The sequence below is a fragment of the Xenopus laevis genome, chromosome 5L (assembly GCF_017654675.1).
Source record: "Xenopus laevis strain J_2021 chromosome 5L, Xenopus_laevis_v10.1, whole genome shotgun sequence".
Classification (NCBI taxonomy): domain Eukaryota; kingdom Metazoa; phylum Chordata; class Amphibia; order Anura; family Pipidae; genus Xenopus; species Xenopus laevis.
Window position 1 is genome coordinate 64,238,427 of NC_054379.1, and position 12,050 is coordinate 64,250,476.

Here is a 12,050-nt window from a genome sequence, read left to right on the forward strand (position 1 = left end):
ATTGCTATCACGTACCTAATAGCAGAAAACTGGATTGGCAATGGGGTACATCTGCACAAGCACCATGGAGTAATGCTTTTCTCCTGCTTATTCCTGCTTCAAAATCCTGGGGCTGATGTATGTGCAGTAGAGTGAAAAAAAAATTCCGCTTTTCACTCTACTATGCATGCCACCCATGCTAAGATAGAAGAAGTAGTAAGAGGATTCTTCTGCGGTGCTTGAACAGAAGTACCATGGCTGAATGCAGTTTTCTGCTAACAGGAGCACCAGTCCGGGTATGATTTAGGTTAATGTCATTTACACATTTTTAAAGCGCTAACATATTCTGCAGTGTTGAACAATAAAAGAGTGTATACATCAAAAATACCAATGACATAAATTTAACATAAATATACTAATACTCAATATGAAAGGTAAACAGGGGCCTGTTCAGTAGACCTTATAATCTAAAAGTTGTGCTAACCTATTAATGCTGAAACAAATAAGTTAATTTTATACATTATTAATATAGAAGTGTGTCTAATTCTGTTTTTTTTTATTGCTTGTCACATGTGTTTTCTGTGTATAATCACTGTCCATCACTGGCACTCCTGGAAGTCTATCTCTCTGCATGTTAAAGCACTGCGTATCTTGACAGCGCTATATAAATAAATGATGATGATGATGTATCTTTGTTTTTTTGTATGTGCCTCTAGCCCATAAAAATCCTTTTGTCTTCCCTTGTTTTTCACAGTTTTATCCCTAGGTCTCTATCCCAAGTGTTTTGTAAACCCCATATAGCTACTTATAATGTTACTTATAAAGTGAGTAAAGACAATGAAACCCTATTTTATAAATATTTGTCAGGTGATAACTCCCTTACCTCTTCAATCATGTCCAGAAGAGCTTTATTACAATTCTCAAATCTTGTTTTCCATGTGCTGGTATCCTTCTCTAATTTCTTCATTTTCTTTGTCATCTAGCAAAATCATAGAATCCGGTTAACAAATAAAAACAAAACTATTTTACAAAATTACATTTTGAGTACCGTAATCTGATCAAGGGTAGAAATTGATTATAAGAAATATTTTACATGTATACATGAAATACAGAGATTTTACATCAAGCTTCTTGAAATGTAAAATTAAAACAGCCTTATGGGAAAATGTTAAATGAATTTTTATTAAAACGTGTTGCAGTGTTTCAAGTTACTATTTATGGTGTTTTGTAGGTTTCCTAAAGTGCAACTACCATCAAAGTTAAATATTTAATTTGTGCGGATAACAACATTTGAAGTAGAGTGAAGCAATTATTAAAGACATTCTGTCATGATTTTTATTACTAAATTACAATGTGCACATTGTACAAGTTTGGGTGTTTTACTTTTGAGTGTTATTCTCATATCTACCCCTTGGTGGGGCATGGTACCTTTAAGCAATGTAGGTGTCAGGGAGCTAGCTGTATTACCTTCCTATAATAATAGGATTTTTTTCAATAATGGCTCGTGGTAATACTCTGATTAAACCCAATAGCTCATTGCAATACTTTGCTACAGAACTATATAAAACTAGAACACAAAGAATTGTTCTACTGTTTAGCCCAATGTCGTATGTTAAGCCCAATATAGTGTACAAAACAGCTTTTTAATGTATAATTGTGTATAACAAAGCTTTGTATCATAGTATACAAGGTCTTATAAGCTATAATTCTGTATAATGAAGTTTTGTGCAAGAGAAATCATGGGAACTAATCAAATCGATGACCGAATACTGTTCTTTGTTCTTACTCTCATATGTATTACCTAATATGCTTATGATTTCCGAAGCCAACATCAGATCTTCCTTTATTGTAGCTAGGGGCACAATATGCTATTCAGCTACTAGTTAGCTAAGATAAGATCTCTGCCTTTGATGTGCTTTTTGGGAGTCTGGCCAGATCCTGATGAGCGCATGGGAAACAAGATCTGTTATAACCAAATCATATCTTCTTAATAAATTACTATATGAGCTCATTCTTTGCTAAGCCTATATTGATCAGCTGCTGGGAGTCTCCATTCGGTCAGTTGAGATTTGCCTCTGGGGTTTTACACGTGCGGCCGCAGGACCGTCCGTGAACCGTTTGAGCCTCGATCTGCGGACTGTTTAGGGATCTCCCAGTTGTACAGGCAGAGAGGGGTTGCTTGCATACTGTGCTCACTCGTTAAAGTATATATTTTTCATTCTATGTATGTAATAAATCTTTGCTTATACGTAGCTGGTGTGTTTAAATTATTTCGGAGATAATAAAAACACAATAAAAACACTTCCCTTTTTTCTATTGATCAGCTGCTGGGGCGAAAGGGAGGGTGTTGATATAACTTCAATTTGCATGCAGCATTAAAGGATGACTGAAGTTTATAAGAGTACATATGGCTAGGGGGGGCACCTGGGATACTAAGAACATGCCTAGCCCCACATCAAATTTCAAAATGATGAAAAACTGATTTCAATGCAGGATTTTGTTAGAGCAGCACAATTAACCGATGTATTTTGTAAAAAAAAAAAAAAAAAAGTTTTCCTGTGACAGAATCCCCTTAACCCCTTCCCTGCCAACTGTTTTGTCCTAGATGCGAACATCTATTGCCAAGCAGTTTTTAGACATTTTGTACTCTTTCACTTTAAGGGCCTTTCCTGGGACGATATTTAAGTTTACCCAGGAAAACAATATATATTTTTTTTCAGGACAACCTAAATTGTCATAATATGCAAGTATTTTGGTTTAATTCTACTTCTGTAAAAAAAAATATAGGCTTCTAAATGTCTAATAAAATAAAAAAATCATGTTTCACAAAGAACACAAAGATTTGTCTTGATACATACTTTTAGGCATCAAGACAAATCACCCCAAATATGAAAGCCTGGGTTCCTCTGAACAGTTTGATGCCCAATATGTATAGGTGTACCCAAGCACGTGGCATATAGGGGCCCCAAAATGAAGACCCCCATATGGTCTGTCATTTCAGGTACTGCAAAATCAACACATTTGCATAGTTTTTGGGGGGGCAAAGGTAGAAAAAGTATGTTTACCCCAGAAAATCATATATTTTCGAAAAGTACACATTCCCCTGAATCCAAATTGGGTATGCATGTCTTCCTACTCCAAAGCACCAAGCTGTAAACCTTTCCTAAATCTGGTGATAAAAGCAACGGTTTTAACATTTCTGAAAGTCCCTAAAAATATTGCAATTGGCCACATTTATCTCACCCAATTTCTTAAATAAAATTGGAAAACACACTAAATATTGACACCAAGGGTCTACTGAACAGTTTGATGCCCAATATGCATAGATATACCAAGTCAGCTGGCATGTGTGGACCCCAAATAAAAATAGTGCATTTGAATTTTCTCTGCTGTCGATTCGCCTTCTCTGAACAAAGCCCCCTTCTTTGTATTATGTGCCTCAAGACCCTCTAACAGAACAAAAAGACCCCCCAAAACCATATATCTTTGGAAAATACACATTCTGACGAATCAAAAATGGGTTATTATGCCTTTCTACTCCAATATACCTTACTGCAAAGCTACACTAAAGGAAGCGGTTTTTATGACATTTCTGAAAATATTGAAATTGCCCACATTTATCTCACCTAATTTCTTACATACAATATTAAAACACCAAATAAATATTAATGCTAAGGGTCTGGTGAACAGTTTATACCAGGGCAGCTGGCATGTGCAGACCCCAAATAAATATAGTGCATAGGAGTTTTCTCTGCTGCCGATTCTGTGAACATAGACCCTTAACTTCATATTATGTGCCTCAAGACCCTCCTAAAAGCAAAGACCCCCCAAAATCATATTTTTTTTGGAAAGTACACATTCTGATGAATCTAACAAAGATAAAGACGTCTTTCTACACCAAACTGCAAAGCTTTTCTAAACATAGAGGTTTTTACAATATTTCTGAAAACCACCTGAAAATGTTGCATTTTCCTGCTTTTATCTCACACAATGTTTTACGTACAAAGAAAATATATTTAACTATATTTAACATCAAACTATAAGAATAGTTTGATGCCCAATATGCATATATTTACCAAGTATGTGGTATGTAAAGACCCCAAATGAAAAACGTGCATATGAATTTTCATGCTGGCCAACTCAGCTACTAAAAAGAGAGGCCCAACTGTGCGTTATGTGCCGTAAGACCCCCAAACTGTAAAAAGACCCCCAGAAAACCATATATTTTTGGAAAGCACATATTCTGGCGGATCAAACTAAGTAAAATAGATCTTTCTATACCAAAGCACCAAACAGAAAAACTATACTAAAGATATATATATAAGGAACAATAATGCAGGGATAAAATTGCAATACAACCACAAAAATTATGTAAATCAATGAAATAACAAAATAATAGATCCAACAGCGTAATTAGTGACCAAAATCAATTATCCAATAGTCACGCTGTCAAAATAACAAGTTTTTAGGCAAAACAAACAAAAGATAACAGTACAATGAATAAGTAAAAAAAAAAAGACCTGTTTGTGAGTTTTTGTGTATACATGTTTGTGCACTTCTAAAAGTTGTCCGAGTGTGTAAATACATGTAAATAGGTGTAAATAAGTGTTCAAAAGGGAGCAAGTGTGCTAAAATGGAAAAAATAATCTTTACTAAAATGTGTGTGTAAGTGTATAAAAACGTGCCCTTACCGTTTCTTGGAACAGGAGGATCGCTGTCATCGCTGGAGGAGTCCCGGAGAACCATCAAGCACAGTTATTGTGCAGCAGGAACTGAGTGGGTGGATGTGCCTCATGGAGGAGGTAAGGAAGTAGCAGACTCGCCATGCATGGTGCATCTGCTCTTTGAAGTCGGATCTGCGACAATCACATTGCAGATCAGACTTGACAGCACCCCAACCTCATTGTCCAGGGGGCTGTCATCCCTCCTGACTCTCTGCTGATGCAGAGAGAAGGGCTGAGCTGCAAAAGACGTTCACTATACCTGCTTGGCAGGTCCTGAACTACAGTGACTTTTCTTCCTAGTCTTGCATCTAGCTGAAGTGCTCATTCTAAAAGATGATTGCATCTTTCTTTATATTGTGCAACATAGTTTGGGACCTTGTTTTAATATTACAAACATTACCAGCATCCAAGCATATTTGGTTTCCTTCCACATTCCAAAAATATACAAGCAGCGCATATACAAGCAGTGCTGCAAACTCAAGTAATATATGCTTGGATTCTAGTAATGTTTGGAATATTAAAACAATGTCCCCAACTATGTTGCCCAATAAAAAGAAAGCAGTAATCATCATATTTATGTACCTTGTTTTAATCAGAGGTGTAAATTGGTAGCGTTGGGGGCCCCCCCCCACCAAAAAATATACTGAGGGGGCCCGGCGCAAACGGCTCTCTTCCCCTAGCCCCCTTCCCAACCCGCCTGCTCCGAACCTCCTGGGCCAGCACTGCAAAGCTATTTTAAAGGTAAAAGGTGGCTTGGGGAGGGGCACTATGATGCAGCAGATCCCGTGGTCCGTGCCCCTCTGTTTCCTGGGTCCCCGCTACTGCGGGGTCTGCTGTATAGGTAGTTAATCCAGTGGTTTTAATATTCCAAACATTACTGGCATTTAAGTATATTTCAGTTTCCTCCCACACTCCAAAAACCTATGGGCAGGTTACTTATGGGGGAATGTAATAAAAGTTGGTAAAGGAAAAGGTATGCCTTTGTGTGAACAAATTTTCCTTTCTGGAAACTGTTTTTAAACCACTTTTGACCATGGCAGAAAGTTTGCGATTTTTATAGTTTGCTCCAATGCGCTGTGAATGTAATAAAATTTATTATAAACTTATTATAAACTTATTATAAACCTTCAAGCACTTCTTAAAATTGTGCAATTTACAATGCACAATTAAAATTCACAATGCAATAACAGTTTAAGGAAAAATATATTGTGAGATGTGAATTTTTATTCTTATTGGAGAAATTGTTATTCTCTATGTGACTTTTATTACACTCCCCCATTAGTTCCTGTGTGTGAGAATGTTAGAGGTAGTTAGACTGTAAGCTCCACTGTGAAAGGAACTGATGTGAATGATGTATAATCTATCCTAACAACGTGCCATTTTTTTGGTGAAGATGCTCCCTACTTTCTTTAGGCTTTTGGATCTTTAAAAATATGTAAATATGTACGTGCATGTTTTATTATATTGTATAAAAAGAACAGAGGCGCCAAAAGAATAAAAGGATTTCACGGGCTCAGACCCGCTTCTTCAGGCAATAAACATAGGAGTTACAGCATCTGGCAGTAGTATACACACTTAGCGCATGTAACTCCTATGTTTATTGCCTGAAGAAGTCTGAGCCTGTGAAACGCGTTGTACTGATTGGAGTTCGTTAATAAATTTTGACTGCTTAATTACAGTCTTTTGTGTCTGCTTGGAGGAGGTAAGTCCACTACTGCCTCCTGTGATTACCAAGTTTTTGTTTTGTAACTCGTTTATATCCTTTTTTTCTTTTGGCGCCTCTGTTCTTTTTATACAATACTAAGTCCACCCTGGGTGGAGGGTTGATACCCTTTTTCTATCTACAGAGAGCGACTTCTTAATCCTGAGTGGGGTCAGGACAATCTCCCCACCTGTCTTTACAGTGGTTGAGTATTGGTAACCCTGGTTTGTGTGTATATGTTATCTACTCTTATTTCATTATCCCTTACCAATACATATTACACTATTGGGGCTCTTGGTGTTCTTTTTGTTTATGTTTTATTATATACAATTCTTTATTTCATATTTTATTTCTACAGCCACATACTTTATTCTCATTAATAAGGGTAGACACACTGATAATCAATTTCATATTGAATTCCATGGGCAAACCTAGTGGTATATCAAAGTGGTATATCCTTCAATAGTATTCAATAACCAGAGTTAAAGAAAATGCTATATTTATATGCATATCTATCACCACATATCAGGAAATTAAACAAGATGTTAACTAATCCACATGATATTGCATGGCAGAAGTCAGTTGATGCTTATCTTTCAAAAATAACTTCATACATCATCCAAATAGATCTATTTTTGATCCTTGGGTTATTGAGGCTAGAAACCCATCACTGGCAGATTATAGTTGTGCAAGCTTTAACCAAAACATTCCTGAAACAAAGTGATTATTATATATGGTCAAAAGAATTAGTAACTCAGCCTTGTTTACACTGAAGCTATAAATTCTGTTCTTGAAATATTTCCTTTGGGCACTTCTCATGAATGTTGCATTAAGGCCAGTATTAAAAAAAAAATTTTTTAGTCATAATTACGTAGCTCAACATTTAACTTTTTAGACCTTTTTAGTCCTTACTATACATACACATGTATCTATATATATCTATATCTATATCTATATATATATATGTATATATATATATATATATATATATATATATATATATATATATATATATATATATATATATATATATATATAAGCAGCTGGATGCCGGCACAACTCGTATCGAGGTGGATGATGCCTGGTTGCAAAAAGCTCTAACAGTAGGCACGATGGAGGCTCACACTTGCAGGTCTTATGAAAAGGTATTTATTTGGCAAAAAACATACAGTATAAGATATTTCTATATTAAAACACTCACCTTTTCCATTTCTTTTTTGAAGGTGCTAAAAACCTCATTGCTTTTTGTTAAAGAATTTTGAAACTCATCAAATCTTTCAGAGTAGAGAGTTATCTGTTTGCAGAAAAAAGTATAAATTAAATATATACATAGTAAGTTAGGTTGAAGTCCTCCCAAAGAAAATACCCTTTTTTCACTTAGGTAGGACTGATTCATGGACACTGCCTTGGCGGGCGCATCAGCTTATGCATACTTTGTACAAACCATGTAACTAAAAGTGTCTCTTTTTACCAAATACAGACAAGTTTCCTCTAATCCAATCCAATTGTAAAATAAGTGTTGGGATAATTTGTTTAGTTCAATATATGATATAAGCCACACACCCATTCACCAAACTGATTTTAATTGCAACACATGGATGAGCTGCATTCTTTGTTTTTGTATATTCTATATGGGAAGGTGGCTTTCCCTTTAATGCTTGCTCTCCCAACCCCCGCTCCTCTAAACACAGTCCTACAGATTACTTAAAAGCCCATAATGCTGAATGTTTCTTTGGAAGAGGTCATGCCAAATAAAGAGAGAAGCAGGTATGGTATTCTCCTCCCAAAGAAAATACCCTTTTTTCACTTAGGACTAAAAGTGTCGCTTTTTACCAAATACAGACAAGTTTGAGCTGCATTCTTGGTATATATATATATATATATATATATATATATATATATATATATATATATATATATATATATATATATATATATATATATATATATATATATATATATATATATAAATGACATCTGTAACTCAATGAAGCCCAGTAAAATTAGGTGAGAGGTGAGATTCTGAAGACAGGCTGCTGAATTAAGTAACTATATCAACAGTGCTATACACAGACTTAATAAAGCCCCCCAAAAAAAGACTGTATTCAGACTGCTCTACTTCCAACTGAGCCCCACCTCAGCTCTCTGTATACTCTGAGATTAATTAACTGCTACTAAACAGCAAATAAACAGCAAGAAACTTACAAACCCCCAAAGCCTGAGGTTTATTGAGGAGTTAATGTGTATATACTGCAGTGTTAATGTGTATATACTGCAGTTAATAACATTATATTACAGAGACAGCTCTGCCTCATGTTTCTTCCTGCTCAGAAGATATCCTTATCTTCTGAGCAGGAAGAAACATGAGGCAGAGCTGTCTCTGTAATATGAACTCTCTTTCCCTGATATCACCTCCCTCTCTTACTCCACCCCTTGGCCTGGCCATCTCCTGCTTTAACTCATTCCTTCTCAGCTAAACACAGCTACATGTGATTCTGCACATCTCTGACCTAGACCAGTATAATCTGGCTGCTGGTCTTTCAGATCCCTTGTTGTGCAGCCCCTGCACTTATAGCTCCAGGGCTTTCCTTGACCTCTGCTCTTACCTTGGTGATAAACACTGTAGGGGAGAAGAGAAATCCTTCCCCTGCTTTTCTGTCTGTGATATCATTCAGCCCAGTAACAGGCTGGAGAGCGACCTGATTGGCTGGAGACCGCAGTGCATCCTGGGAGGAGAGGGTGTGCCAGACTGTGAAGCTGTGTGTGTAGGCCCTGCTGGATCTGTGTGTGTAGGCCGTGTGATTGAGTCTAACACGGGCTGTGGAGAAAGGATCAAAAGGAAGCAAAGTCCTGCAAGAGCTGCTGGATCTGTGAGGTCTGCAGGAGTGCAGAAAGAGGCTGTCTGACCCTGCCATGCTGCTAAAGCTTCAGAGGAGGAAAGTGCCATTGGTGAGAGTGATTCTGGAGAAGAGTTACTTGTGATTCCAATGTGATCTGCCTCTGAGAGAAATCGCTAAGTAAATCCCTTGAAAAGAGGATTTGCCACAGGAAGACAGGCCTTGTGTAATTTTGCCTGCTACGTGGGAAGCTGCTATTTTCCAAGGGAAAAGGTACTCTGGGGAAAGGTAGCGCTACCGGGGGAATAAGAGCTCTGGGGAAAGGGACATTGCATTTTGAACTGTGTGCTTTTTAACCCTTCCAGACAAGTGGGACTGTGATATTATACGAACTGTGTTTGAACAGATAGTTAAAACCTAATAGGGATTTAGGTAGTGTCCCTTATATTCCCATACAGGCGTGACTTTTGTATTAGTTACTACTTTACAGTTTATATAAAGTTAAATATTGTTATCTGCAAAGAGTGTGTGTTTATTATTTCCTAGGGGATTCCTCTGAGGTAAGTTCCTCAGTGCTCCCTAGGTGGAGGCACTGCGCTGTGATTCCTAGTTCCCAGTACTTTTCAACTTGCAAAAGGGACTCAGGGCCCCTGAATTGCCAAAGAAGCTATTATTTAAAGGGACAGTAACCAAATTAGCGTTACATTTTGGAGGCACTGCTGAGATGTCGACTGGGAAGCTGGATATGTTTGATGAAAATATGTCTTCATTTGAAACTCCACAAACTGTTCGCCAGTGGTGTACTGCATTGGGACTTAACCCTCGAAAGGTTGCCGCTGTGGGGCCTATGGTACCCAGAGTGAGAGAAGAATTTATTTACCAAATTCTCGATGGGGAACAGACTTTTTACCGCCCAAGGGTGGCTGCATCACGGAGAGATTCTGCTGGGGTCCTACTGAATGTTCTTATAGAAAGCCCTAAAGAGATAGATCGTGACCGGGTTCCCCCTGATATTGATGCTGAAAGTGAAGGGCCCTGGAAGATTGTTCTGCCTGATACGTCTGATGACGCAGATGAGTTAACTTCCCAGGGTGATGCCCTTACTACTCAGCATGCAGTGAAGGCACAGGAAAGTGTGCTGCGGGACAAGACATTGTTTGATTCGCCAGCTGGAAAGAGTCAAGTAAAGAGATGTCCATCCTGTGAGAGCGTGGTCTCCAAGGGGAGTCGGCAAAGCTCTGGTGGCTGGCTGGATACCCCAGAGATTGTGAGCGCGCTGGGACAACTGACTGACCAACTGACACAGCTGGCCTGGAATGGTAATTTTAAGAGACTTAAAGTGTTTTCCGGGACAGATCCTGTACCTACTGGTGAAGAGTCCTTTGAGAGCTGGAGAGACTCCACTGTTGTGTCCGTGAGAGATTGGACTGGCCCCGAGACGACTATGAGAAGGAAAATCCTTGAGAGTCTCCGTAGTCCTGCCGTGGATGTTGTTAAATCCTATATGGTTGGCCACCCTGATGCTACTTCAGGTGATTTGATTGAAGTTCTGGAGGTGACGTTCGGCCCTGTAGAGAGTGCTACAGAGATGCTTCATCGCTTCCACTCTACCTTTCAGAAAGAGAAGGAAGATTTGTCTGTTTATCTTGTGCGGCTAGAACAAGGCCTAAGACTGCTAGTGAGCCGTGGTGCAATTACAGACAGTGAAATGGATCCTCTGAGAATTCGCCAATTGAAGAGAGGGACCCTGAATAGTGACCCTGTTGCCATGACAATTAGAGCACACTACCAGGATAAGCTACCCCCTGGGTACATTGCTCTGATGGAGAGAGTTCGGCGAGAGGAGGCGGATGCCTATGTGAGGGTCAGACGAAGTTCCACTTCAGGGCATACAGAGAAATCCACTGCTGATGCTAAACTGTTGGAGGAAAACAAGAAGCTTCGCAAAGAGTTGGAGGAGTTAAAAGCTCAACTGTCTGAGAGAGCCAGACCACCCCCAGCTGAGGCTAAGAAAGTTCCTAAGTGTTACCGGTGTGGCAAGCTTGGCCACATCCAGCCAAACTGTCCAGTTCCTGATGAAGGTGAAACCCAATCTGCACTGTGTAAAGTACGCCGTAGGCATAGAAGATTCAATGGGAGATGTTACAAGTGCCAGGTGATGGGTCATCAGGCCCGAAGTTGTAAGACTTACAAAAATTCCACCATACAGAAGTCTTATTATGAGCCTTCTGTCTGTGAGAGTGACTCCCCTGAAGAGGATAGGGTGTTGAGTCGAGAGAAGACTACTGTGGAGAACCCTATTGGCATGAAGGTGGCCCCTGAAACCTTTGATACCCCCGATAGATCTAAAGTACTGGGTCTGGGTAAGCGCAGGTTTCCAGGTAAGGCCAATGTTAGGGTCCCAGGTAACAATAGTGATAAAGACATTTTTGACTGTTTTGCTGTCCAGGCATGCCAGGGCATACGGCAAGCGAGGACGTTGCCGATTTGTCCAAGGGGAGAATGTAGGGGAGAAGAGAAATCCTTCCCCTGCTTTTCTGTCTGTGATATCATTCAGCCCAGTAACAGGCTGGAGAGCGACCTGATTGGCTGGAGACCGCAGTGCATCCTGGGAGGAGAGGGTGTGCCAGACTGTGAAGCTGTGTGTGTAGGCCCTGCTGGATCTGTGTGTGTAGGCCGTGTGATTGAGTCTAACACGGGCTGTGGAGAAAGGATCAAAAGGAAGCAAAGTCCTGCAAGAGCTGCTGGATCTGTGAGGTCTGCAGGAGTGCAGAAAGAGGCTGTCTGACCCTGCCATGCTGCTAAAGC

The 12,050-nt window shown here is 39.2% G+C and overlaps 1 protein-coding gene across 3 annotated transcripts in view; it reads right to left on the minus strand.

Annotated features, from left to right (window-relative positions):
• Positions 1-12,050, minus strand: part of txlnb.L (taxilin beta L homeolog) — a 76,059-nt gene that overhangs the window by 1,743 nt on the left and 62,266 nt on the right. For 2 of the 3 annotated variants that reach the window (XM_041562838.1, XM_041562837.1), the window contains 2 exons: positions 7,607-7,699; positions 863-958 (listed from right to left, as the gene is read on the minus strand). In XM_041562838.1, the coding sequence (XP_041418772.1) occupies positions 863-958; positions 7,607-7,699 (189 nt within the window). The remainder of the gene's footprint in view (positions 1-862; positions 959-7,606; positions 7,700-12,050) is intronic. The other variant, XM_041562839.1, reaches the window with a different exon arrangement.